We start from the raw sequence: 26,857 nt of genomic DNA, 5'->3' as shown, positions 1-26,857 counted from the left end.
TGGGGTTGCCTGAAAGGCTGATGCAATACTTGGCATTGTTAGTAAATATATAATGTCTATATTAAGAAAGATGACAGTCCTGCTTTTGAAGTGTTAGATTTGGTTTGGATACTATGGGGAATTGTAGAATTTGGATTTGACTTACAAGAGAGAGATGGGGAGAGAGTGAAAACTCAGAAGAATGTCTGTCAGGGAGAATTGACTGTACCTCAGGTGTAATCCAAACAAGAGGTGCTGTTTTAAAATTAGTCAAGAGTGTTGGTAGAGAATGGAAGGAAAGGGAAGAAATCTGGCAGTTAGGTTTGCAGAGTAAGCGTGACAGGAGGTGAATAATTAGTAGTAGAACAATAAGACCCATGAGACAAGTTTTTATGTTTTCCTCAGACTCTTAACATGGTGCCAGTTGTGGACTCAACAGTTTAAGAGCTGTGGGCAATTTGGGGCTGAGTGCCATGAAGATTAAGGCCTGGAAAATGGGGTACGTGAGGTTACAAGCCAAAGGAATGGCTGTTACTTAGCTTAGAAAAGAGAATTGTAAGAAGAGGCTTACTGAAATGTGTATACGATACACATCTAGAGAAAACTATTTCTACCTGAGCTCTTACTTCACCTCAGTTTGGATTCCTTTAGCAAAAAGGTTTATTGTCTCACTGTCTCCCTGTACTATAAAATACATGCACATGCATGATCAAACCCCTCGTGAGAGTCTTACTGGTAAACTAAAATTTGGACCACTTGCCTCAAATGAACTATCTTCCACTTGGGCAGTTTATCTCCCTTTTGTAAAATAAAATGTGATTTAAAATTTTTCTGTAAAGCTTTCCTAGACAAAGCTTGGTCCACTAGCTAATTCATTTTTCTCGAACACACCCCTTATGTAAATCTCCTGTATGGATCTCTCCATGTTTTCCTCATGGGCCTCTTAAGTACATTACTTATTTTTTTTTTATATTATGGATAGTATATACAATAATGATGTGTATGTAGATATTTTATAGAAATGTTACTTGTCTGTTTTTTTTAAATTTTTTTTTTAATGTTCATTTATTTTTGAGACAGAGAGAGACAGAGCATGAACGGGGGAGGGTCAGAGAGAGGGAGACACAGAATTTGAAACAGGCTCCAGGCTCTGAGCTGTCAGCACAGAGCCCGACGTGGGGCTCGAACTCACGGACCGCGAAATCACGACCTGAGCCGAAGTCGGACGCTTAACCAACTGAGCCACCCAGGCGCCCCATTACTTGTCTGTTTAAATTCTTGAAGGAATTGATTGATAACACAACTAGCATGTGTGATTTTAAAGATAAATTTATGCTTATATTTTGTATTGTTTTGATTGTAATCTGTATGAATGCAGGGCTGTTTCTGCCATTATTTTAGAGCCATCAGTAGTAGTGACTGGTTGGGCACCATAAACATTTATATGTTTGTTTTCTTATTCATTCTTTCATTCATCCATTCATATACCTGACATTGATTGGGTATTTACTTTGCTCTTGGCACTGTTATAGTTTGAGGAGATATGCAATGAACAAAAAAGACAAAACCCGCCATTTTGAAGCTCACATTCCGCTAGGGAGGGACAACAATAATGACTATACAATAATAATAATAATAATAATAATAATAATAATAATAAGTGATATCAGATTGTGGTAATTACTATGGAAAAAATATAGCAGAACAGAAAGAGAATGAGGCTAGTTATTGGTCACTTCTCTTTGAATAGAAAATGTTATTATTAGAAATTTAGGAAGTAAGAACTACTAAAGATGCTATTGGTTACCTTAAAAAGTTGCATATTTTCCTTTTGTTTTTTTAAATGTTTACTTATTTTGAGAGAGCAAGAGTGCGAGTGAGCAGGGGAGTGGCAGAGAGAGAGGGAGGGACAGAATCCCAAGCAGACTCCACAGTCAGCACCAAGCTCGATTCAGGGCTTGAACTCATGAACTGTGAAATCATGACCTGAGCCAAAGTTAAGAGTCAGACCTTAACCGACTGAGCCATCCAGCAACACTGTACATTTTCCTTTTGAAATAAGCTTAGAATAACTTCAAGTGCAGTCATACTCAGGGAATGAGGCAATTTACCTAAGCTTAATTAAGTTTTGTGAATCTGAGAACCAAGCTGCATCTATAGAGGTTGTCAAAGGTAGGCAGTGTTTTTCTTTTATGTGCTTAAGCTCAAGGCAAAATATCATAGGAAAGCAGGTGATGTGTTCCATATTTATCACTCATCCACTCTTACTTAAGGGTGGGAGAATTAGATATAGATTAAATTTCACTTATAGTAAATGTAGTCTGCTTTGAGTAGAAATTTTGTCCCCCAACAAAAGTCTATAGCTTCCCATTGTCAAATGTAAATTTTTTATGTTAGTCCACAAAAATACATTAAAAAAATTGTGCTATTATTTGGCAACCAAATAATAGTATTTTACTCCAGATTCCCCCACTCAGTTAGTGATACATTATCTGCCATCCACTGCACAAATCAGAAACCTGGGCATCATACTATAACTTCAGATTCCTGACATCCTGTAGCTCATCATCAGGTTGAATTAAATACAACTTGAATGGACTCAGGTTCTACCTACCATTATCTCTCTCCTGCAGGAACCTCCCACTTGGTCTTTCTGCTTCTCCCTGCCACTTATAATTATCTCCATAGTGTAGCAAGCAAGCTTCTCAGAGCTGCAGTCTGATTGTGTGACCCTCTGGTATAGTGGATTGGTTAAAGACCAAAAACCTTCATGGAGCACCTGGGTGGCTCAGTTGGTTAAGTGTCCAACTTTGGATTAGGTCATGATCTCACGGTTCATGGGTTCAAGCCCCACATTGGGCTGTGTGCTGACAGTTCAGAGGCTGGAGCCTGCTTTGGATTCTGTGTCTCCCTCTCTTTATGCCCCTCCCCTGCTCACACTCTCTCTCTCTCTCAAAAATAAATATTTAAAAAAATCCTTCATAAGACCCACAAGCTGTGCATGAAAGCTGCAGTCTACTGTCCAGTCTTGTTTGCAGCATGCTTCCCCATGTGCTGTCTCTTTTGTCTCCATGGATATGTCTCATCTTGTCATGCTTCATGGCACATTTTGAAGGGCTTCCTCTTCTGCACTGTGCTTCCTTTAGTGTTCCTTTGAGCTTGTCTCTTCAGAAAGCTTCCCTATCTACTCTTCACCTCCCATAGCATTCCAGTTCTTTCTTAGATCTTAGCTTGGGTTTAATTTTACATATATTAATGAGATGTATTAGTCAAGTAATTTGAGCAGTCAGTTAAAGCATATAAACTATTGGACTGGTAGTTCAGTTAGGTGGCAAATGAGTTTCTACATTAGTTACACATGACAAGACAGATTTATGAATATTTTTTGAATTTAGTTATGTTGAGCTATAAAGTGTGCTGGTGGCAAGAAGAATCCACAGTGGATATTAAAAATATACACTTGATTTAGGTTACTTAGTTACCATGGCTGTATACTTAAGAGTATCTGTGGGAATTTTGGAAAACTTTGAAGAAAATTAATGTAATAGAATAAACTTTGAATCACATTCTTACATTTCAGAAAGAAGAGTGACATCCAAAATTATTTCTCTGTATTTTATTCTCATTTTTAGAGTTTAGAGCACTGAAAGAAAATTGATTACTCTATCCTCCTCACTACTTGAGAAGATCTGTATGTTTAGATTGGCAGAATATTTTATGGCCTGATCAGAATTGGGCTCAGAAGAGATTGTGACCCTTGCACATTTGCTGATTTTATTTCCTTAATTTCCATTTCAATGCTATACATCTTTCCTGGAGCATTATAACTATGAATCATGGAAGGAAATTAAATTGATTCTGTATTCTTCAACCCTACAATTTGGCAGTGAGAATATTTTTTTCCTAAAAAATGACTCATTTACAAAAAGACTTTCTGTGAACGTGGAAAAGACTTTACTGTCAGAAATCTTGCACATGGCTGTAGGGTGGATATTTGGACCTGCTAATAATTGCAAAATGGCAAAATTAGTGTTGAACAGTATTGATCAAAGATCATGTGAAATTTGCAGGCCCACCTGAAAACACAGAAGCCTGTGTATTCAGAACAATAAAAACTCAGTGAGCTATATGGAAAGCTTATCATTTTTTCTGTTTCAGGGCATTTTCCTTGTTCAAGTGTACCCTGCTATGAGTCAACCAGTGTTTAGTTCTTGCTCCTCTTGGAAATTGTTGTGTGTTGTAATATTCCTCCCTGTTAACCTTTATTTTCCTGATTTTTAGTCCAAATTTCATTTTTCTGAATTTCATCCAATTTCTTCTGGTGGTTTATCCTGGGATCCCCCAGCGTGGATGTGGTTTTGGTTTTTCTTAATTTTGTTACTAATCATGCTTCCTCTAGCTTTTAAAATAATCTTTGAATTTCTTTATATAACTAAGTTTTCTAGAATGCCTCTCACCGTAAGTTAAAAAAAATCCCACATCAACTTGGTTCTCATATTGTGGGAAGCATTTGTTATTTTTTGTATTGCAGTTCTTCAAAAGACAAAACAAACAGGGCCATTATAAAATACACTGAAGCCTTGTTCACATGTTCACCATTAGATCTATATGAATGTTTGAAAAGGGTTAAATCATGATGATGACTGGATCTGCCATTCCTCATGTGCTAGTGGTGCCCATTAAGGCTACAGAATAACATTTTGCAGAAGTGTTCTCATGGTTTTGTACAGTAGCCATTGAATCTGAAGAACATAAAAAGAAAAACTCACATTTGAGTTTTTAGCATCTGCCAGGCATTTTCACCTGTGACTCCATTTGTTTCTTTTCAGAAGTGAAGTGGGCACTGTTATCCTGGTTTGTGGTTAAGAAACTGACACTTAGCTAGGCAAAGTTAGTCAAAATCCTGTAGAAAGTAAAGGGAGGAGCAAAAATTCAGCCCAAGGTCTTCCAATTTCAAGATTCATTGTCTTTCCACTTTATTGAGTTGCCTCCCAGGATTTGGGGATATGAACACTCCGCCTGAGGTCACATTATGAGTCAGAGGTGAGCTGGGAACACAGTCTGGGGCATCTCCACATTGCTTTAATCCATTAAAATGTGATGTGTCTTCTCTAACAAATGGATCATATTAATTTACTTCTTCGAAGAAGAGAACAGCTTTTGATCTTCTACAAAAGATTCGTTTTGTAAAAAAAGTAATAAAGCAGATACGACATTTGGCTTAACTTTTGAAAAAATGTGAAAAAAATAATTCATTACAGTGAACTTTGCAGATGACCGGCCATTTTGATAAATAGCCAATCTCCATGGTAACTTTCTTTTGAGGAATTTTATGAACATTCATATTCTTTGGGCACTCAGAATTCTAAACAACTTAAAAGCAGCCTGGCAAATATGCTTTTTTGAATCTGATTAATTATCCTAGAATCATAAGATCAGATCTACCATGAAGCATTTTCTGATAAGAGAGTGTTCCTACTGACTCTATCAACTAACGAATAACTTTGGGCAAGTTATTTAATCTTATGTGCCTCAGATTCCTCATCTGAAAATAAGGATAATACAGCACCTACATTAATTAAAGGGTGATTGTGAGGGTTACATGAATTAAGTGAAGTACTTAATCTGGACTTTGGTGAATTCTGTATAAATCATTGCTATTATTGTTTCTCCCGATTATGGCAGCCTGTTGTAAATCCTATCAGACTGTCCAGAGAAGTGCATACAGGTTTTTGAAGGATATGGAGGCATCCTAAGTGGCAGCAGTTATAAGTAACCTAACTCTCTTGGGCATATGCTACCAGTGACAGAGTTGAAATTTAATTCCAGACCTATCTGATTGCAAAGTGGTTGAAGGAAAGAGATTCAGTGGTAACTAGAGTGGTAGAGATAAGAGGCTGAGCAAACGGTGTGAATTGACTTTGTTCTTTCTTCCTACCATTCTTGGGAACACGAAGGCATGACTAAAACTTGAATTTGCTACCGGTAGCGGCCCAAACATAACCTTGTTCCTTCGGGAAAGGGATTTTATGCAGTGTGGATTACATGAAGGTAAATTCTTCTAAAGTTTGATTAACCCAAAATGCCAAATGCTCTGTTCAATGCTGCAAATGAAGAAATGAATTGGACTGGGTTTCCCATATCAAGGGGGCACATAATCCCATGACACTTGAGACAGTGGCCACCCAGAGAGCATATGTTGGGCTTGAAAGCTGCAGGTTGTTTAATATGGAGCGTGGAAAGGTTTGTTATGAGACTCATTCACTGGTGAAGCAAAATGTTTAAGGATTGGGCACAGGGATTCAAGAGAAGAATTTGTTGAGAAATCCTGGAGGAAGCGTGATGATACACTCTGATAAACTCTGAAGAACTGAAAGAGTATGAAGGAAAGGATCATGCTTGGTGGTAGGAATTATATAGTTTATCATTTGGAGAGTGAGAGCGTTTTACAGAATAAAAAATGTGAGTGAATGTAAAGGGAGAAAACCAATAAGACTGATGTTGCTGAGACAACTATTAATGTTATTAGTATTGTTAGACCTAGCAAATAGTAAAAGGAATATTTGAAAATGGGAGTGGTAAAGCAGGGAATTTTGCTATCTCTAAAATCATAGCTAAAAATGTGCTGACAAGTGAGTGGGTGAATACAAAAAGCAACCGTAAATAGCCACATGGAAATGAAGCTTTTGGATTTAACAATGAAGATGTAATTGGAAACACTAATGACATCTGTTTTAATATTGTTGACAACAGAAAGCTATATCCAAACAGTAAGACCCGAGAGAGATGGGATCTGAATAAGAACGTGAAATGTGTTTGCAGGTGCCAGGTGGTCTAAGTCAACGTGACATTGACCTAGGGAAACCTAGACAAATGTTGAGGGCCTGCAAGTTTGTTCTGGAGTTTAATTGCCATGTGCTGAGTGAAGAATGAATAGTTTGCCTTGTTGAAACAGTTGTGCTGTTTTGCCAAAGGCCCGGTTTCTGGAGGGATATGTAAGAAGCAGTGGAGACCAAAGTGACCCTTGCCTCAACAGACAGCCCAGCCTTGGGAGGTGGGGGAGACATGTCACAGCCATGCTCATGGATAACATCAGCAGCTTTCTAAAATGAGCAGTCCAAAGGCTGTTAAAAACTTACTCTGAGGAATAACATTTATCAAGTCTTAATTTATTCCAAGGATTAACTCAAATGGCCATTAATCAGGTGGTTTAAAAATGTAGTCCATTTGTATAATCCTCCAATCTTATGTGTTTTTCTCTCGAATATGTTAAATATGTTTCTGTGTGCAAAACGTTTTTTTGGGGGGGAGCTGTGAACATTGGCTCTGTTTTTGCAAATCCAAATCTTCCTTTTAATTGAAGCATTTTTGTTTATTTTTATTAATCTAGAGATATTTGAGACCGTTTCCCTAAAGACTGGAGGATATTAATTCCTTATTCAGCATTTGAAACTTTGTTATTTTTGTTTCTTAAACAGTCACCAAGTGAAGTCTTAAGTGTAAGACATTCCAGACAAGAGTGAATCCTGGATTCCTGCTCTTAGTGAGTATGACGAAATATTAATTATTTTGTGTTTCCTTTTCTTTAGGGATATCAAGGAATTGCAGGATCACCAGGTGTCCCAGGATCCCCTGGCATACAAGTATGTGATTCATAGATACACATTGTAGAATTATCGTTTCTAGTGAACCCAAAACATAACTAACCGGATTTTATTTTGTGCTTGATTTAGGGAGTTCAAGGACTACCAGGTTACAAAGGAGAACCAGGGAGAGATGGTGAAAAGGTAAATGCACACAAACAAAAATGTGTCCAGTCACTTTGGTCATTCAAGGAAGACAAAGGATGTTACCTATGACGACTCCCATTCAGTAGTGTTCACCTTGGTGAATTGCAAGATATGTGGGCTCAGAAATTTGTCAGTGGTCATTGGCTAATAAAGCTCACAGCAGGTTTTTGTCACTAGATGAAATACGTTGTAACTAGATGACCACTGTCAGATGAAACAGGTATTGGCATTGCCCTGATGCCGTGTTCCCATGTTCTCTCCTTGTGGTTAAACTCTGAGGGGGGGATTACCTTCTTAGAAGGGAGAGAACTATGTGAATGGAATATGTTCCTGTTAGCCACAGATAGCCCAATTCTAATATGTCCCTCTCCTTAATAGATACCTATCTGGTGCTTCTTTCATAGGTTTATTGAGGATCAAATGAGACAATATAATGTGTGAAAAATATTTATTATGTTTCCTGGTGCAGGGCCTGCCTGCCTTTCTCTCTTTCTCTTTCTCTCTCTCTCTCTCTCTCTCTCTCTCTCTCTCTGTCTGTCTGTCTCTACACAAGGGGGGGAGAGGGAGAGATAGAATCCTCAGTAGGCTTCACACTCACCAAGGAGCCTGACGTGGGGCTTGATCTCACGACCCGACCTCATGACCTGAGATGAAATCAAGAGTCGGACACTTACCCAACTGAGCCACCCAGGTGCTCTGGTACAGGGTCTTTCTTAAATAAACAGTTGTTTTTGTACTGTTCTGTTTTGTTCATCCAAGTAGCATGGTTGCAGTTGGGATGTAGCATGGGGTAGGTTGGCGTATGTCATGGGCATAACATGGGTTGAAACAATCCCAAGGGCAAATAGGAGGTTTAGTGGCCAGAAAAGATGGAATAGGTCAGGGCAGCTTTATAATCTGGGGAGAGTTAAAGGACAGAGTGCAACAGTAGCAGTCAATAAAATTCCTGAAGAAGCAGCGTAAAATCCTCCTGTCTTCTATGTGGCCTCTATGAATCTTTTCAGCCACTGAGAAATCTCTGCCTTTCTTAAACAATGGAGGTATATATTAAGAGGTGATAGGGAGCATGCTGGAGCTGTAGGAATGGCAGACGTCTTATACTTTCATGCTGTGGCGATGTTGAGAGGGATAGCCTGACCTCTGCCAGGTGATGGGGGATTCCACTGAGATCATGAAGATACCTGTTCTGAGGAGTCCGTGTGGCAGACACCTCACTTATATTCTGGTTTACAGGATCACTGCTGTTTTTTAACATTGTCACAATTAGTCTGATTTGGGGATGGCAGGGAGGTAATGAAAGTGTGAGTATATGAATGAATATATCTATGGATGAATGCATAAATTTGTCTATTTTTCCCTTTACTTGGGTTTTAGAAACCAGATATAAAAAGGAGGGTGTTTTTTATTCATCTTAAAAGAATTGAAGTAAAGTGCCTGTTTGAAGGTAGAAGAATAGCAATAATTTGATTAGTCACATCTTTAACTGCTCTGTTGGATGGGGTCATGGTACTGTCTTCAACATAGATGGGCATGAGTTTTACAAAGTCATACATTCTCTTGAATAAAATAAGATGAGTGAAGATGATGTGAAGGTCTCTGTTTTCAGTCCAGTAATAATTCCACTCAAGAGTTGCTTGTTTTCCGAAATTTGTTGTTTGGGTATAAAGTCTGATCTGACACAGTCCCTGTGGGCCTGAGATCACCGTGCGCTGTGCCATCTAAATTTCCTCCACATTCCTTGTGGCTTCAGAGTGTTCTTTATCTAGAGTTGCAGTAAATGAATAAGTTAAAGACTTTTCCTTGGTTCTTCCTCTAGAATATACTTCCTTAATTTTCAGAAATAGGAAGGTTGAAAAATAGACCCTGAGATGACTTTGACTTGTGGTGGTACAGGACATTTTTTCCAGGCATCACATAGCATCCTCTGAGAGATTGTTCCACACAACACTGTTCTCCATTAGGATATTTTCCCAGAATCATTTCCATTTTGTGGATTTCTTCTGAGAACTCCCATAGTAGGAGTTTCCACTTAAGATAATTAAAACTACATGCACTTTCTTGCTGGCTTTAGCATTTGTTGCTCCCATATCAGACAGTAGAGTGTGTATAGATTTTGCAGGTCCCCCTCCCCCCCCCCCCCACCGATTTATAAAGTTAAAAAGGAGCACCAATTCACCAAATGGTCTTCAATTGGTAACTCATTTTATAATATGTTTTGAAGCTATTCTTTGGAATTTAAGAAAACGTACTTCAAAACACTTCCTCAACTTTAAGGAGACCCATGTATTTAAATCATAGGGAGAAATATATTTTGTTAAAACTTATATTAAGTTGTGTTGATGGGATGATAGGTATTTATGGGTTTTTGAGTTGAGTATGAAACTTTCTATGGAAAATTCAATTCTCAACACATGGGAGATAGTAATTTATTTTTTTAACCTATCTAAACTTGGTACAAACTCATCACTTCGTTTTTCTGGATTTAAGATATAAAATATGTTAATTATATCTAAGGTCTCATTATGGAGTGAATTACACATTTTGTTTAATTTCCTCTTTAGGTCATTTAACATTGAAATTGCCCTTCAAGACTTTACTTTCCCATTGTCCTTAGTGTCCATAAAAGAGTATAATGTGAGGAATGAGATTTCCTTACTTCAAATCAATCCCTTACTTTCATGACTGCACTTCCAAAGTCAAAAGATTAAGTGGTATTACAGTGATTTATATGGTTAATTATAATTAGGGAGTGCCTATATACATGTGGAGAGAACAGAATAAAGGACCAACTTAGTATATATTAGTGGTTTTACTTCTTACAATGTCTGAAGACAAAAAAAAAAAAAAAGAATGTTTAAAAAATTAAAACAAAGCCAAGAGTGACATGAGAGGGAGAAATAGAATTGGCTTAGTGAAGTTGCCACTTTTTTCTTCTTTCTCAGAAAAGGAGGGTAATCAAACTGTGTAGCTTTCTGATAACACCACCACCCAAGGCCCAAATAGTGGTGTGCTCATGGCTAGGTTGGAGGGGGGTGAGGGTGGGAGGCTTAAAGCAGTTATGGGTTTATAGACTGGGCTCTGAATTAAGACTGCTTAACTCCCTAGCCATGCTTCTTAATCTATTTAAACCTGGATTTCAAAATCTGGAAAGTGAGTGCTATTGTATTTCTTCATAGTTTTGTTGTGAAGGTTAAATAGGCTATCATGTACTTGGCCAAAATTAAACACCTATAAATTAGTGATGATAAAGATGATGTCGATGACTGTCTACCCTCTTACTTGTGTATGTGGCTAAATTTTGCCCTCTTTCCTGTTAATATGGATGAACTGTCCATAATGTCCAGTCCTCCTCTTATGTTCTGGATCCTATCCTTCTCCATTACTTTGTGTTATTAATTAGCCCTTCTCTGCTATGTCATGGTTTTTTCTTTCTTAGTTAATTTTTTTACCAATAGCCTAAAGGCTGACCCATCTACAACCAACCAAACTGAACCCCCTCCTCTACCATATAGTCTCCTTTAGTTACCACCCTATTTCTCCTTTCCATTATAGTAGAAATACCCTAGAGAAATTTGCCTTTATTCTCTCTGCACTTTCTTGCTTCCCTTTCTCCCTTTAATTCACTCTAGTAGGATTTCCATCCCACACTTCTGCTGTGTATTTAGATTAGTATCTACCATCTTTGAAGTCCATTGGTCAGTGTTTTCCAATGATCTCTGCTTATCTTGCTGTATGTCCCAGCAGCATTTGACACAACAGACTTTTCCCTTCTTCTGGGAACAATTTGTTCTCTTGGCTTCTAAGATAGCACATTTTCTTAGATTTTCTCTTGCCTTCGTTGGTTACATTTTCACTGTTGACTTGTCTTCTATATTCATTCACTAAATGTTGGAGTGTTGCCAACTGAGTTCAGTCCTATGCCCTTCCTCTCCTTCCTTAATGAGTCCATTTATTGTAATATTATTAAATATAAACCTTAATGAATATAAATTTATTTGTTAACTATATAAATATACGTATTTGTGATAAGTATATCAATAGCAATATATTTATGTGATCAGTGTTATAGTTAATAAACAAAAAATATTAGATATACATACATACACATGACATTTTATTTTTTTTATTTAAAAAATTTTTAATGTTTATTTATTTTTGAGAGAGAGCATGAGCTGGGGAGGGGAAGAGAGAGAGGGAGACACAGGATCCGAAATAGGCTCCAGGCTTCAGCACAGAGCCCAACACAGGGCTTGAACTCACAAGCTGTGAGATCATGACCTGAACTGAAGATGGATGCTCAACTGACTGAGCCACCCAGGTGCCCCACACATTCTGTTTTCTAATAAAATACTTTGCTTCATCTGAATATGAAGAAACCGGAATTGTTAAAACCAGGGATTTTCGGAAAAACTTCTTGTATTTTTTATGGATGGTGTGGTACCACACTTTCCTTCTATATCCTTTTCTTAGAGGCTTTTCTTCCAAAAAAGCAGCACTAATTGTGCCTTCCTTAAATATTCTCTGAAGTCAGGTTTTGTTAAGTGCCTCTTGTGTACATAGGGTGTTCACCTGTGTGTGCCCAGGTGTTTATTACTTCTGTGGATACTTTTACAACGTCTTGATTGTTTTCTGGTCTTGCAGCTTCTTTTCTTTTAAGCCTTTGTAATGGATTCAGCATCTCAGTTTATTTAAAAGAATCATTAATTCCAGGTCCCGCCTCACTTGTTGGCTGCAATGCCTTTTTCTGTCCCATTTTGTTTTTCTTTACTGGCATCCCTTGAGAAACTTGAAACTTACATTTGATTTTTACAGAGTGCTTCATATTTTGTTGGTTCTAAATGCCATTTCTCATCTTCTCTTTTGGGTGTACTCTGTGGTCACTAAGAAGCTATGGCAGTGCTTCTGTAGTAGGAGCTCACGAACCTACCTTTTTTCTAGGCCTGACCAGTTCAGTCCTGATTTCCAAACCCAAGGGGATTGCCCATTGCTGTATTAAAGAGAGGAAACATTTTAGCAGATTTAAACAATTTCCAGTAAATCATTAGTGCCTGAGCTTCCCATTTGTTTTTATGGGAGAGAACAAGGAACAATCCAAGATATGTAAGGCTTCTGATGTATTGGTGCTTGAAGGCGTTCATTGTTGTGTGTACACTTTTTCTGTTTTATTTTTAGACATGTTTTGTATCGATATTATCCATATGCATTTCTTATCACATGAAATCCTCCCAAAAAGCCCTATGAAGTTACTAGAGTAAGCAGTACTATGCCGATTTTATATTAATTGTGAAGTAGGTGATTCCTACTTAACAGCTGGGATGACTGAAGAATGAAGAACTTAAATCATTTGTCTAAAGTTACTCAAGAATCAGGGGGTTGAAATAAAATGTCTTGATTTTAGTCTGTTTTTTTTTGTTGTTGTTTGTTTTCTGCATTGGCCAGAATAGTTTTGAACCATGTGACTTGTTCATTTTTCACCCTATTGCCTGCACTGTGAAGAGAATTCCTGAATGCCTGTCAGTAGCCATGCAGATAGGTGGACGGGGGAACTGGATGAAAGAGATTAGATTGTACCGATTGTGCCATGAGAGACGACTCCTGTTTCTCCATCTCTCTCAAGTGAAGGGAGATTGTTCACTCTAGATCATAGATTATCAGACTTTTAAGTTGTGAGCTCTTTGCAGTAAAAGACTTTTGGGCATGTAGTTCCATGTACATCTATGAACTATATGCCTATGCTACTGAACAAAGCATTTTATGCATTAAAAACACATGCATACACTGAGAAGTTTTTGAAGAATGAGGTTTTTAAAATAATAGTTTTCATATTCTCTTAACAACGCACATAAATAATCGTGACTTTGAAAACGATATGATTCTAGATCAGATTATAGGATGGACAAGCTCATCAAAGCCACGTTCATGAGTCATGAGAGTTTTGGAAGCAACCTGTGGAATTGGAACCATCTTACTGTAAATCTTGGTATACTCTTAGAATCTACTCTCTTGTAAGCTCGGGTGCAATCAGGACTGTGACTCCTCAAAATAATTATTTTATTGGAATATTTTTGGAAGAATCAAAAGTATTTACCGTATTTTAGAAAATGAAAATATTTTGCATATTCAGCAAATTATCATTAGTTAGAAGCACAGCATCAGCTTAGGATACAGTAGTAGAGCTCTGATCTGACAGCATGAAGCCTACTTAGGATTCCCTCTCTCCCTTTTCCTCTGCCCTTCCCCCACTGGTGCTTGTTCTTTCTCTCTCAAAAAGAAGAAAAAAGTTTCATACTCAAAATCTCTATAAGTTACAGGGGAGTTAACAATTCATGAAAGAAACTATAGGCAGAAGGTTAATCACAGCTATATATTTTACGGGCTGTACTTATCCACTGTAAGAAATCTCTAAATTAGGGATGTTCTGGTTCTTAATATGTTGCTGTGTGTGTTTGTGTGCATGTGTGTATGTGTGTATGTATGTATTAACACTACTGGAATGAACATCTTTGTATATATTTCTCATATCCCAGTATTTTTTTTCTGAGAATATCCATAGGAAAACATCCTGGAACTGGAATTTATTATAGGATCAAAGGATTAAATGCATAATTAAACTTTGATACAAATTGCCTATTTAACTTGTAATAAGTTTGTACCTCCCAGCAAGTGTGCGAAAATGTTTGCTCACAGTCTTTTTTACAATTTATTTAGAGAAAACACATGCATGGGGGAGGGGCAGAAAGAGAGAGGGAGAGAGAGAATCCCATGCAGGCTCTGTGCTGTCAGTGCAGAGCCTTATGTATAGGGGCTGGATCTCACATGTATAGGGGCTGAGGGATCATGACCTGAGATGAAATCAAGAGTCAGACACTTAATGAACTGAGCACCCAGGTGCCCCATCTTTCTTCAAACTCTTCAAATTCAAACTGAATTTCATTAAGGTTTTTAATTGTCATCAGTACAAGTTATAAATAGTATTGGTCTGATTTGCATTTTTGTATTAGTAATTAAGGTAGAGTACTTTGTCATGGACATTTTGTTACTTCTTTGTAATATGCTTTTTAGTCATATCTTTTTTTTTTTTTTTTTTTTTTTTTGCTTTCTACTGGGCTGTTGATTTTTTTAAAAGCTGATTGTTATTTACAGTTCATAAATTGTATGAAAATATTTTTTCCTGGTTTATATTATGTATTTTGACTTGGCTTTTGGAATCTCAGCCACACATAAAATTTAAATATTTATGTAGGTAGAGATATTTTTTTTCCTCTCCTTATGTTTGTGTCTATATAGAAGGATTCCACATTATAACATTTTGAATATATATTTAGACCTTGTTAATTTATATTTTAATCTTTAAAATTTTGTTGTTTCGAGTAAAGGTAGATGAGCAGTCATATTTTTCCCTCTCTTTTTCTAAATGGATATCCAATTGCCACAACATTTATGGAATATCACTTTTTTCTCCATTTATTTGAAAACTCATCATTATTACTAAATTTCCATTTTCATTTGGGTCTGGTGTTTTTGGCTTTCCATTCTGTTCCATTTATCTGTCTACATCCTCTCCAACACCAAATTGTTCTTAATTGTTGTCACTTCATAATATGATTTAATATTGGCAGTCCTAGTACTTCCTCATTATTCTTCTTCATCAAAATTTTCCTGGCTATACTTGCATGCTTATTTTTTCCAGATAAAGCTCAATATCTTTCCTTCAGTATTTTAGAAATTCCTATTCATGTTTTAATTAGGATTCCTTTGAATTTATGGATTAATTACAGAATCATTGACATAATTTCAATATTGAGTTTTCCTATTTAAGATTATGACTTATTTAATTTTTTATTTTCAATCTTGAAACTTAATAAAATATTAGAGTTTTTCCATAGTGGTCCTAAACATTATTCAGGTTTATATCTTAGAATTGTTATGTCCTTTGTTTCTATTATAAATGGAACCTTTTCTTTAATATATTTTCATTTTGGTTAGTATTTATATATAAAAACCTTTTTATATATTACCTTTTTAAAGCAGCAATTAACTGAATTAGTGATTTAGGGTATTAGGTATATTGGTGTCTTAGATGTATAATCATACCTAACGATGATTTGTTTTCTTCCTTCTAGTTTTTAATCTCGCTTTGTTCTGTATTTCGTCTAAATTCAGTGGCTAGTCACAACTGGATAGAAAAACATTAAAAATGGTGATGTTGGGTGACTGTTTTTCTTAAAGTTTCAAACAGTTGTGGAGTCTTTTATGGTTTAGGGCTTCTTTGGTAGTACAACTCTCTCAACAACAGATGAATATTTCCAATTTTCTATCTTTGGCTTTTGATTCCAGCCAATGGCAGCATCCACAGTCCTTGCTTTAGTCATGGCCCTCTCTGCATTAATTAATTAACTATTGATAATTAATGATAGATGACTTGAATTTATCAGACATCCATTACACTCTTACACTCTTAGGCTTTTTTTTTTTTTTTTTCTTGAGCCATTCTGTCCAGCCTGAAGGAATTTATTGGACCCACACTCACTGATTCAGAGCATTTAAGAATAGTGTTTATGGCCACCCCCTTGATTTGATTCTTCACAGAGGCTATTTTAATTGAACTTCTTTTAAAGGTCCTCTCCAGTTTCAATTTTTACCTATTAGTGATGAGAACAAAGTTGTATCTTACAATCTCCATGTTTTCGGACTTGGTCTATTGCTTTTCATTACTACTTGCAAATTGGCTGATTCTTTTCTGAGCTTCTTTTCTTTTACAGGGTCTTTCAAATATAGCCAATACCAATCACTTCATGATACTAGCATTCTGTTTTCTTAATTCTTTGCCTCTAGCTCTAAGTTAATTTGATGTATTATTTACCTTTGCAAGGTAAAAATTTTTATCAAATATTTACCATTATATTAAATGAATTGCCATTTTCTAAACATAAACTAATTTTTTTCATTCCTCAAAGCCAATGCCATATATATTATTTAATACTGTTTTGGCAGTGTCCTTTTCCTACTATACCAAGTTTTGTATTAATTAGCTTAGATTGCAGTAGCAGATGACCAAACAAGAGCATTTATTTGTCATTTGCATTTATTTGCATTTATTTGTCTTTTGCATTACATGCCCATTGTGGATAGATTTTGGCTTAACTTTACCACTTCTTTGCAACCACTTATATTAAACCATGGGCATAATTAGGTGAACAATATGGATTTGAACTGCATATATGCACTTAAAAATGGATTTCTTTTTCAGTAAATATCGTATAATATTATAAACATATTTCCTCTTATTTTCTTCATGGTTTCTTTTTTCTAGTTTACTTCATTTTAAGAATTCAGTATATAATACACATACAAAATATGCATTAATTGATTGTTTATGTTATTTGTAAGGCTCCTGGTTAACAGTAGGCTATTAGTAGTTAAATTTTCAGAGTCAGAACTTATGTGTGGATTTTCAACCACATGGCAGTTGGTCCCCCAGTCTCTGCATTGTTCAGAGGTTAACTGCAGTGTGGTTGGGTAACACTTTGTGTTCAGTACTTTGTAGATTGTGTCAATATTCCTCAACCATTTCCTCACTAAATTTCTCTCCTCTCTCTCCTCTCCCCTCTTAACTGCTATGTGTTAATATGTATGCTTTGCCTTTTTATTTTACTTAAAAACTCTTGCTTGTACATGTGAGGGTAGCTTTGTCCAGATTTTCAATTTTTCCATCCGAATGTCGGTGAATGCTGCTGGTCTTTTCATTTCATCTGAGATTGGTTTGTTATCTCTGGTAAATTAAAGTTTGAGGATTATGTCTTCTATAACCTGTAGCCAGAGAATGGAAGTCTTAGTTGGGACTTTGTGCAGTCTTAATAGGGAATCCTAATTTTCCCCCTTTCTTCTGTATTTTTATCAAGTATTTATTATCCCCCTAAATTCCATTTTATCAAGAGTGTAACTTAGTCTATCCTGACCATCAAGGAGTTGTTTCAGCTCAGTCAAGAGCTAGCTCAGGTAGTCTTTAATCTTTTCTTTCTATAGAAACGGTTACTACTCCTACCTGCCCCAAGCATAAAGGAAAAAAAATTTTTTTTCCAAAAGGTAGTTTTGGTTCTTGAATTAGGAGTCTACATATACATGGTAGGGGAAAGAAATACCCAAATACCCAGTTTTCTTGTTGTTTCTCTTGTTTTCCCCCTAAATTTATTTTTTTCTTTTATTCCTTGGTTAAATTGTTGGATTTTAGGACTAATAAGCTCTGGAATGTGTGGACTTTTAGTGGATCTTCTCTCTCTCTCTCTCTCTCACTCTGTCTCTCTCTCTCTCACACACACAGATCGTTTTTAATCTTTACTGGAAAATTTAAGTAGTCAAGGGAAAGCTATTACCCATGAGAAAACATTCTTTACAAGCCAAAAAAAAAAAAAATTCCTGTTTAGACCAGAAACAGACCCTGAAATGCAGTGATGTAAATGAGAAAGAAGTTTATTTTTCTCATGTAGTCAGTTTATGTACTTATTCAAGGACTCAGGTTTTTCCTTCTTATTGGTCTAGTCTCCTTGAGAATGTCGTTCTCTTCTACACAGTCAAGGCTATATCACTGGTCACTGTCTTACCTGCATTGTAATCTGATGGAAAGGGAGAAAGAGAAGTCATAACAATATTTTTAATCAATTATGTGAAGTTGCATGTCATAGTCCCCCACACATTCTGCTAGCAAGAACTTAGTTATGTGGCCATTCACTGCAAAGAAGACTGGGAAGTATAGTCACTAGTTAGGAAGCTATGTGCCCAGATAAAAATCTTCTCTTGGTAGTATAAGGCGAATAGATTTTTGGATATAACCATTAGTTAGTATACTTTTTGTATCAGATACACTTATAAAGTAAAGGATCCAAATGTAATACAGATGGATCTGAAATATAATGTAACTTCTGTTTTTTATTTTCCATCAATTATTATGGGAGACGATAAGGGAATTCCTGGACTTTCAGCCCTGGCTCCTTCTCTGTAAAAATTTATTTTATAATGGCTCCCATTCTTTCACTAATGGAAAATCAAGGAATATTTCTGTGGAAATAGATCTGTTGTTAAAATTAAAGCTGCTTTTTTTTAATTAAGGCCAATATTGTATTAGTCTAGACAGATAAGTACATTCCCAGATTTTCCTGCAATTAACCAGAGTGGATAAGGAATGAAATTGGTTCAGAATAAAACAGGATAAGTCTGAATGAATATTGGGGCCCTACACAAGAGTTCATAGCAACCCTGTCCAGGAGGTTTAAAGCCTCCTAGTGGAAAGTGTCCACTAGGACACTTGGGAATAATTGGAAATGATACCATGTACGTACTTTTTCAACTTGTATCTTCCTTCTTTTGTGTCTGTCCTGTCTCCTGTAACAGTGGACTGTTGTGAACCTATCTCCTACAGGGCAAGGTGCTCTGGATATTACTATTGAAGTATCAATAAGTCACTAGGGCTTCTTGATGAAGATGAAGGGTAAAACATACACATTTTCTCTATTTCTTAAACTCCCACCAAGACCCAAGGAAGCTCAATCTTAAAATAGAAAGAGATACGATTCATTTAAGAGAGAATCCTGTTTGTGTGTGTGCACACACATACATGTGCACACATGCACGCAGGTACCCCAAAAGCTTAGGAAATGGTAATACAAAGTATTCTTGAAAATAGAGGTGGATTGAAGGTAGAGCTAAAAATGAAAACATGGTTGAATATTCCTTTAAGAACAGTGAGATCCTGCTATCCCTTCCTCACCTCTGTGTAGTTAAGTGAATTTCCCTTCTACCGTGGTAGGACTTGAAAGTTTATTATCTGGGGAGGATAAGACTGAGGGTTTCTAGACTGGAAAGAAAAGGTGGAGATGTACAAAACTATAGGCAAAGAAGATCTTTCTATGGGGAATCCGCTGATATCCAGAGCTGTTTAGTGAAATGACCCAACCACACCATGTATAGAGAATCTCAATGAACAGTACTCAGTGAGAGCTTATCATCAGCTTCCAGGTGAACTGACCACCAGGAACCAGAAAATATCTTAGGAAAATTAAAGATACCAAAAAGTCTAAAGAAACTGACAAAAGATGTGTGAAGACTTGGAAAAATGGTCATTAATGCCCTCAGAGATGCAGAACTCCTGATAGATCCTGCTTCAGCTGAGCTCCTTGATAGGACACACTGCGTCTTCAGGGCCAACACAGAGACAGTCCTGTAGCACGTGATCCACTTGTACACCACATTCCAGATCTTTGGTCCTGGCACTCCTTGTACAGACCACCCCAGGCCCATTCCCACGGTCTGCAGGCCTCTTTCTTGTCTCTGTCTTGCTGAGAGCCTTTTAACACAGTATGCTTAGAGGTAGCCGAGGGAAGGTTGTTTATGTGAAATGTGGATGGAGTTGGGTGTGTGGTCTGAGTCCACATGTGTAAGCATGGGGTCATTATGGATGAAAAGTCTTCCATAGTGCTTAGCATAATGGATGATTATAGGCCACATCCATGCTTAATATTATACAGTTTTACACTGTAACACACCCTAACCAAAAGGAAGATCCTACAAGCATTCCAAGAGGGAAAACACTATAACCACCCCCCAAAAATATGCCATATACAAATGATCAGAATCAGAAAGGCTTCAAACATCTCACTGGTGACACTGATGTCAAAAAGAGAATGGAGCAGGGCCTACAGATGTCTGAAAGAAAAATCTAAACCATACTTTTATATGTGAATTAATTAATTACTTAAGTGAATATGATAAAGTTATTTTCAGAAATTTAAGGTTTCAAAAGATTGTCTCCCATAAATTCCTTTTGAGGAAGCTATTGGATGATGTATTCCCCTAACAAGGGAATAAATACAGATAGAACAGCAAATGTATATTGAAATAAGTGAGAAGGCTGTAGGAAGGACAAAGAATATCAAATTTGCAATGTATGTGATTCTGTTTTGAAGTGATCTTGACAATTGGAGATAGATTGGAGTTCAATATTACAGAAAGTTTATGGGAAACTAGTGTACCCCCTCCCCCCTTACCAAAACAGGTTATTGTTAACTGTAGGTAAAACAAACATTTGGTCAGGAAAAGGCAAGCAATCAACATACTGATGGCTTAGTTGTGAATCTTAATATAAGAAACGCTGACTATTGATTTAACCAAAGCTTTAATAGAAAGTTAAGGGGATCTCTGCTTCTTACAAGTGGAGATGGGGAGAGGATGATGGTATGAGAGGTTGATTCTCTTCTTTTCACAGAGGAAGGTCAGTAGATAAGCCTGGAAACTGAAACTGTGGTAGCAGTGTGACCACGTGATTTGAGCTCATAGAGATACGGAAGCTTAGAATAAAAAAAGAGCGGCCTTGGGAGGGTTTTAAAACACTCTAATAACTAGGTTGCTCTTTAAAATATGTGAATAAATAATTTTCTTAAAAATTAAGATTTAAGTTTCAAAAATGTTTTTTTTTTATTTAAGTGCAGCTGACACACAACATTGCATTAGTTTCAGGTGTACAGTATAGTGATTCAGTGTCTCTTTATGTTATATTGCTCTCCCCACAAAGGTGGCTACCATCTGCCATACTACAATGTTATTACAATCTCATCGACTCTATTCCCCGTACAGTGCTTTTTATTTGCTTGACTGATTCATTATATAACTGGAAACCTGTATCTCCTACTCCCCTTCACCCATTTTGACCCTCCCTCCACTGCTGTTCCTTCTGGCAACTATCAGTTTGTTCTCTGTATTTACAGATCTCATTCTGCTTTTTGTTTGTTTATTCATTTGTTTTGGATTTAGATTCCACATATGGTATTTGTCTTTCTCAGGTTGACTTATTTCACTTAGCATAACACCCTCTAGGTCCATCCATATTATTGAAAGGTCCAAATAGCATTTTTCTTACATCTGCATAATATTCCATTATATATGCAAGTATATATACATATCACATTTCTTTATTCATTTATCAGTGGACACTTGGGCTGCTTCCATATCTTAGCTATCGTAAATAATGCTGCAGTAAACGTAGGAAGCCATATATCTTTGAATTAGTGCTTTGGAATTTTTTGTGAAAATACCTAGTAGTGGCATTTGGATTATATAGTATTTCTATTTTTAATTTTTGAGGAAACTCCATACCGTTTTCCACAGTGGGTGCACCAGTTTTCTTTTTCACTACATCTTTGTCAATACTTGTTACTTCTTTGTGATTTTAGCCATTTTGACAGGTGTAACCTCATTGTGGTTTTGATTTGCATTTTTTGGATGATGACTGACATTGAGTGTCTTTTTATGTGTCTGTTGGCCCTTTGTATGTCTTCTTTTGAAAAATGTCTGTTCAGGTCCTCTGCCCATTTTAAAATCAGATTTTTTTTTTTGGTGTTGGGTTGTAGAAGTTCTTTATATTTTATTTTATTTTAAAATATTTTTAAATGTTAATTTATTTTTGGGAGAGGCAGACAAAGCATGAGTGGGAGAGGGGCAGAGAGCAAGGGAGACAGAATCCAAAGAAGGTATGGTACTGGCACAAAAACAAACACATAGATCAATACAACAAAATAGTCCAGAAATAAACCCACACTTACATGGTCAATTAATCTATAACAAAGGAAGTAAGGCTCTACAACAGGGAAAAGACAGTTTGTTCAGTTGATGGTGAAAACTGGTCAGTTACATGCAAAAGGATGAAACTGGAACACTTTCTAACACCGTACACAACGTGTCGAGGGTGTATTCAATGGAGTGATCTTTTTTTTTTTAATGTTTATTTATTTTTGAGAGAGAGAGAGAGAGAGAGAGAGAGAGACGGAGTGCAAGCAGGAGAGGAGCAGAGAGAGAGGGAGACACAGAATCCGAAACAGGCTCCAGGCTCTGTGCTGACAGCTCAGAGCCTGACTCAGGGCTCAAACTCATGAACCCGTGAGATCATGACCTGAGCCGAAGTCGGATGCTTAACTGACTGAGCCACCCAGCTGCCCCAAATTCTTTATATTTTAAAAATATTAAACCCTTATTGGATATATCATTTACAAATGTATTCTCCCATTCAGTAGGTTGTCTATTGATAATCTCCTTTGCTGTGCAAAAGCTTTTTATTTTGATGTAGTCCCAAAAGTTAATTTTTGCTTTCATTTCCTTTGCTTTAGCAGACATATCCAGAAAAATGTTGTGATGGCCAATACCAGAGAAAATACTGCCCTGTTGTTTTCTAGGATTTTTATGGTTTTGGGTCTCACATTTAGGTCTTAAGTCCCTTTGAGTTGATTTTTGTGTATGGTGTTAGAAAGTGTTCCACTTTCGTCCTTTTGCATGTAACTGACCAGTTTTCACCATCAATTGAAGAAACTGTCTTTTCCCTGTTGTATAGTCTTACTTCCTTTGTTATAGATTAATTGACCATGTAAGTGTGGGTTTATTTCTGGACTCTCTATTCTGTTGTATTGATCTATGTGTTTGTTTTTGTGCCAGTACCATACTGTTTTGATTACTGCAGCTTTGCAGGGGATCTTTAAATTTGGAATTATGATACCTCCACCTTTGTTCTTTGTCAAGATTTCTTTGACTATTTGGGATCTTTTGTGGCTCCATGCAAATTTTAGCATTATTTTTTTCTAGTTCTATAAAAAGTTCTGATGGTATTTTGATAGGGATTAAATTGAATTACAGTTTTCAGAGTATAGGTTTTTTACTTCCTTGGTTACATTTATACCTAGGTATTTCAGTTTTTTGGGTGCAATTGAGAATGAGATTCTTAATTTCTCTTCCTGCTGTTTCATTATTAGTGTGTAGAAATGCTACCGATTTCTGGGTATTAATTTTGTATCCTGCAACTTTAGTGAATTCAGGTATTACTTCTAATAGATTTTGGCTGTTTCCCCCAAATTTTGGAACATCATGTTTTCATTTTCATTTGTCTCCATGCTTTTTGATTTAACCAAGGAGGTGAAAGACCTTTACTCTGAAAACTGTGAAACACTTGATGAAAGAAATTGAAAATGACACCAATGGAAAGATATTTTATACTCAAGGATTAGAAGAATTAATGTTCAGATTCCCACACTACCCAAAACAATCAACAGATTCAGTGCAATCCCTATCAAAATACCAACAGCATTTTCCACAGAACTGGAGAAAGTTCACCTAGTCTCAAAATACTTTCCTTATTTGATCATAAAGGAAACTTTGATAAATGAGGGTTGATCTTTCATAGACATGTGGTTTTAACGTATGTATGCGTGTGGAAGATTTTTCTTCCAGTAGACTTTGACCAGGGTGAAGTTAAAGAATGTATGATGATATTTTTTAGGCTGATGTATTTTCTTTCATTAATTTTACTTTTATTTGCAGGGTGACCGTGGACTTCCTGGTTTTCCTGGGCTTCATGGAATGCCAGGATTAAAGGTTGAAAAAATCTAGTCTTAATATTCACCACATCATATTTTATTTTGAATTTAAAGTTACTTATGCTACAAATGTGTTATAAATAAATCCTCATGTGTAAATGAAAGTATATTAAAATAAATGGGTTACTATCATAGTGTACAGAAAGCTTTTACAAATTTTCTTTACAATTTCCAGATACAAATTTTATGGTATTTAAACATCGATGAGTAAAGTTTACCATATGGAAATTTTTTTTAAGTTTGTTTATTTTTGAGAGAGAGAGAGAGAGAGAGAGCGCGTGTGTGTGAGACGGGTGGAGGGGTGGAGGGGTAGAGAGCAAGAGAATCCCAAGCATGGTCTGTGCAGAGCCGGATGTGGGACTTGAACCCATGAACCGAACTGTGAGATCATGACTTGAGCCAAAACCAAGAGCTGGAAGCTTAACCGATTGAGCCACCCCAGCACCCCTCTATGGAAATTCTTATAATTATAAGCCCTGAACTGTAGGTCCTATTTTGGTACCATCTGTCCTTATTTTTCCTTGTTTTTTTTTCATAAAGCCTTGAACATAGGGCTTTTGTAAACCTTACATTATTTTATATTATGTTGACATAATAAACCTTGTTTATAATTGGTGTTGCTTTTTTTTCTTTAATCTGTGAGGGACGTTTTCATACTTTTTCATACGTTTTCATAAGGGACGTTTTCATACCGTGTTATATTAGTTTAAGGTGTATGATATAGTGATTCAGCAATGCAATATACTACTCAGTGTTCATCATAATAAGTGTACTCTTAATCCCCTTCACTTGTTTTGCTCATCCGCCCCCGCCTCTGGCCAACTTCCCCTCTGATATGCTTTATTTTAAATGAGTACCCTCAGTTAAAGTTATTTTTCTTCCAACAAGAACATTTTTTACTAGAAGCATACTTCAAATTACATGGTTTGAAAGATACATATAAAACCACTTTCCATCCAAGAAAAATAGAATATACATTTTCTTCAAGTACCCACAGAAGAATCACTTGGTTAAATCACGTAAAAAGGGACATAACAAATACTGGAATTAAAATTAAAAATTTAATAAAAAACAAAACCCAATATTTATATTTTGCCTTTTAGGGTGAAATGGGCCCCAAAGGAGATAAAGGATCAATTGGATTTTATGGCAAAAAGGGAAGTATGGATTGTAAAACAAAGTATCTATATGGAACTTTGAATGTCATGGAAATGCAAAACTTGAATTTCTTTCCCAGCCACCATTTCAGCAATTAGCTTTGTTCATCTTTCTCAGGAGATTTATTTAGAATAATGAAAAACCCTAAAAATAACTGGTTTAGGTGTACCCTGTGTTATTGATTATTCTGAATTTTTAAAGTATTTATGGAGAACGATTCCTTGGGAGAAGTAGTAACAGCATGTCCCTGGAGAATCAATGTTAAGGGCCTTCTGACTTCTTCACATTGAAGGAAGATTATATTCTCTTTATATTGTGTTTAAAATACACTGCTTTTTAATTTTGCGAGATGTGGTTTCTGTATTTAGATGCTTATAATAATCCTGCATTCATCAGTAATTTTGATGTCTTTATGTTGTGTCCATTGGCCTGGTAAAATAATGCTTTGCCAAAAGTCGTAGAGCCAACACAAGCTATAGTTCCATGAATTCTGTCATTACATAAAGAGTTTCACTTACTCACTTTTTAACTTAAGTTTGAGTTGCAATTTAAAAATCATTGTTGTACCTCCTCTGAGGATGGTGTCTAGAGACATTCACAGTGGTCCAACTGCCGTCATAGGCTATTCTACAATACAGCCTCTAGCAAAACTAGGCTGTGCAGAATGCCTGGTAATAGGATTGTTTACCTTACTACCAACAAAGTTGGGAAAGCACCAACATCTGCATGTGTGTGCTCAGGCAAACGTCAGAGTTTGTGCTGTGAGACCTAAAGTTCTTATGAATTTGCCTCAAATGAAAAAAACATGTTAGAAGGGCCCATGGTGGTTCCATGTGTGCTAAATGTGCCCATGCCAAAGTCAAGCCTGCTTTCTTTATTGAGGAGCAGAATATCTTTGAGGAAGTGTTGAAGGCACAAGCACAGAGTCAGAAAGCTAAACAAACAAACAAAATGAAGCTTTTCTGAGTAATAAGAACAAAAAAATAAAAATAAAAGTTTTGCATGGATTGTTGTTTTTTTTTTTTAAGTATTTATTTTTAATACAGGGTGCAAAAGGTGAAAAGGGAAATGCTGGTTTTCCTGGCCTTCCTGGACGTGCTGTGAGTTTGACAGAAAAAGTTCTTGAGTATTTTACTTAAAAATTATCTTATACTCTCTTTCTTTAGAAATAAAAATTAGTGCAAAAATATATTAAAATACATGTATTTATTTTTTAGGGAGAACCAGGAAGACATGGAAAGGATGGACTAATGGGTAGTCCTGGTTACAAGGTATTTACATTAAAAAAAAAATTCTGTAACTTGTGAGTGAACATTTGAAAAATGTACTGACATTTAACTTTTTACATTATGACATTGGTATAAAGTAATGAGCTAAAAGTTGTTTTACTGTAATTGAAAAATGAAGTAAGTTTCTTGGGAGTCTGTTGTGAATTCTTATGTCTTAGAAATAAAATCCTTGGATATTTGAGAGTTAAACTTCTTTGATAAGCCATTGAAACTGAATTTGTTTGGTGGGTTA

The 26,857-nt window shown here is 36.2% G+C and overlaps 1 protein-coding gene across 1 annotated transcript in view; it reads left to right on the top strand.

The window, feature by feature from the left end:
- The window catches only part of COL21A1 (collagen type XXI alpha 1 chain), a 125,790-nt gene that overhangs the window by 40,520 nt on the left and 58,413 nt on the right, over positions 1 to 26,857 (top strand). Inside the window, exons 9-14 of the mRNA XM_060615790.2 lie at positions 7,569 to 7,622; positions 7,713 to 7,766; positions 24,123 to 24,176; positions 25,282 to 25,337; positions 26,385 to 26,436; positions 26,554 to 26,607. Of these exons, the coding sequence (XP_060471773.1) occupies positions 7,569 to 7,622; positions 7,713 to 7,766; positions 24,123 to 24,176; positions 25,282 to 25,337; positions 26,385 to 26,436; positions 26,554 to 26,607 (324 nt within the window). The remainder of the gene's footprint in view (positions 1 to 7,568; positions 7,623 to 7,712; positions 7,767 to 24,122; positions 24,177 to 25,281; positions 25,338 to 26,384; positions 26,437 to 26,553; positions 26,608 to 26,857) is intronic.

The sequence above is a fragment of the Panthera onca genome, chromosome B2 (genome assembly GCF_046562875.1).
Source record: "Panthera onca isolate mPanOnc1 chromosome B2, mPanOnc1 haplotype 2, whole genome shotgun sequence".
In the NCBI taxonomy this organism is placed as follows: domain Eukaryota; kingdom Metazoa; phylum Chordata; class Mammalia; order Carnivora; family Felidae; genus Panthera; species Panthera onca.
Note: the sequence above shows the minus strand (reverse complement) of the source record. Positions and strands in the feature narration are given on the sequence as shown.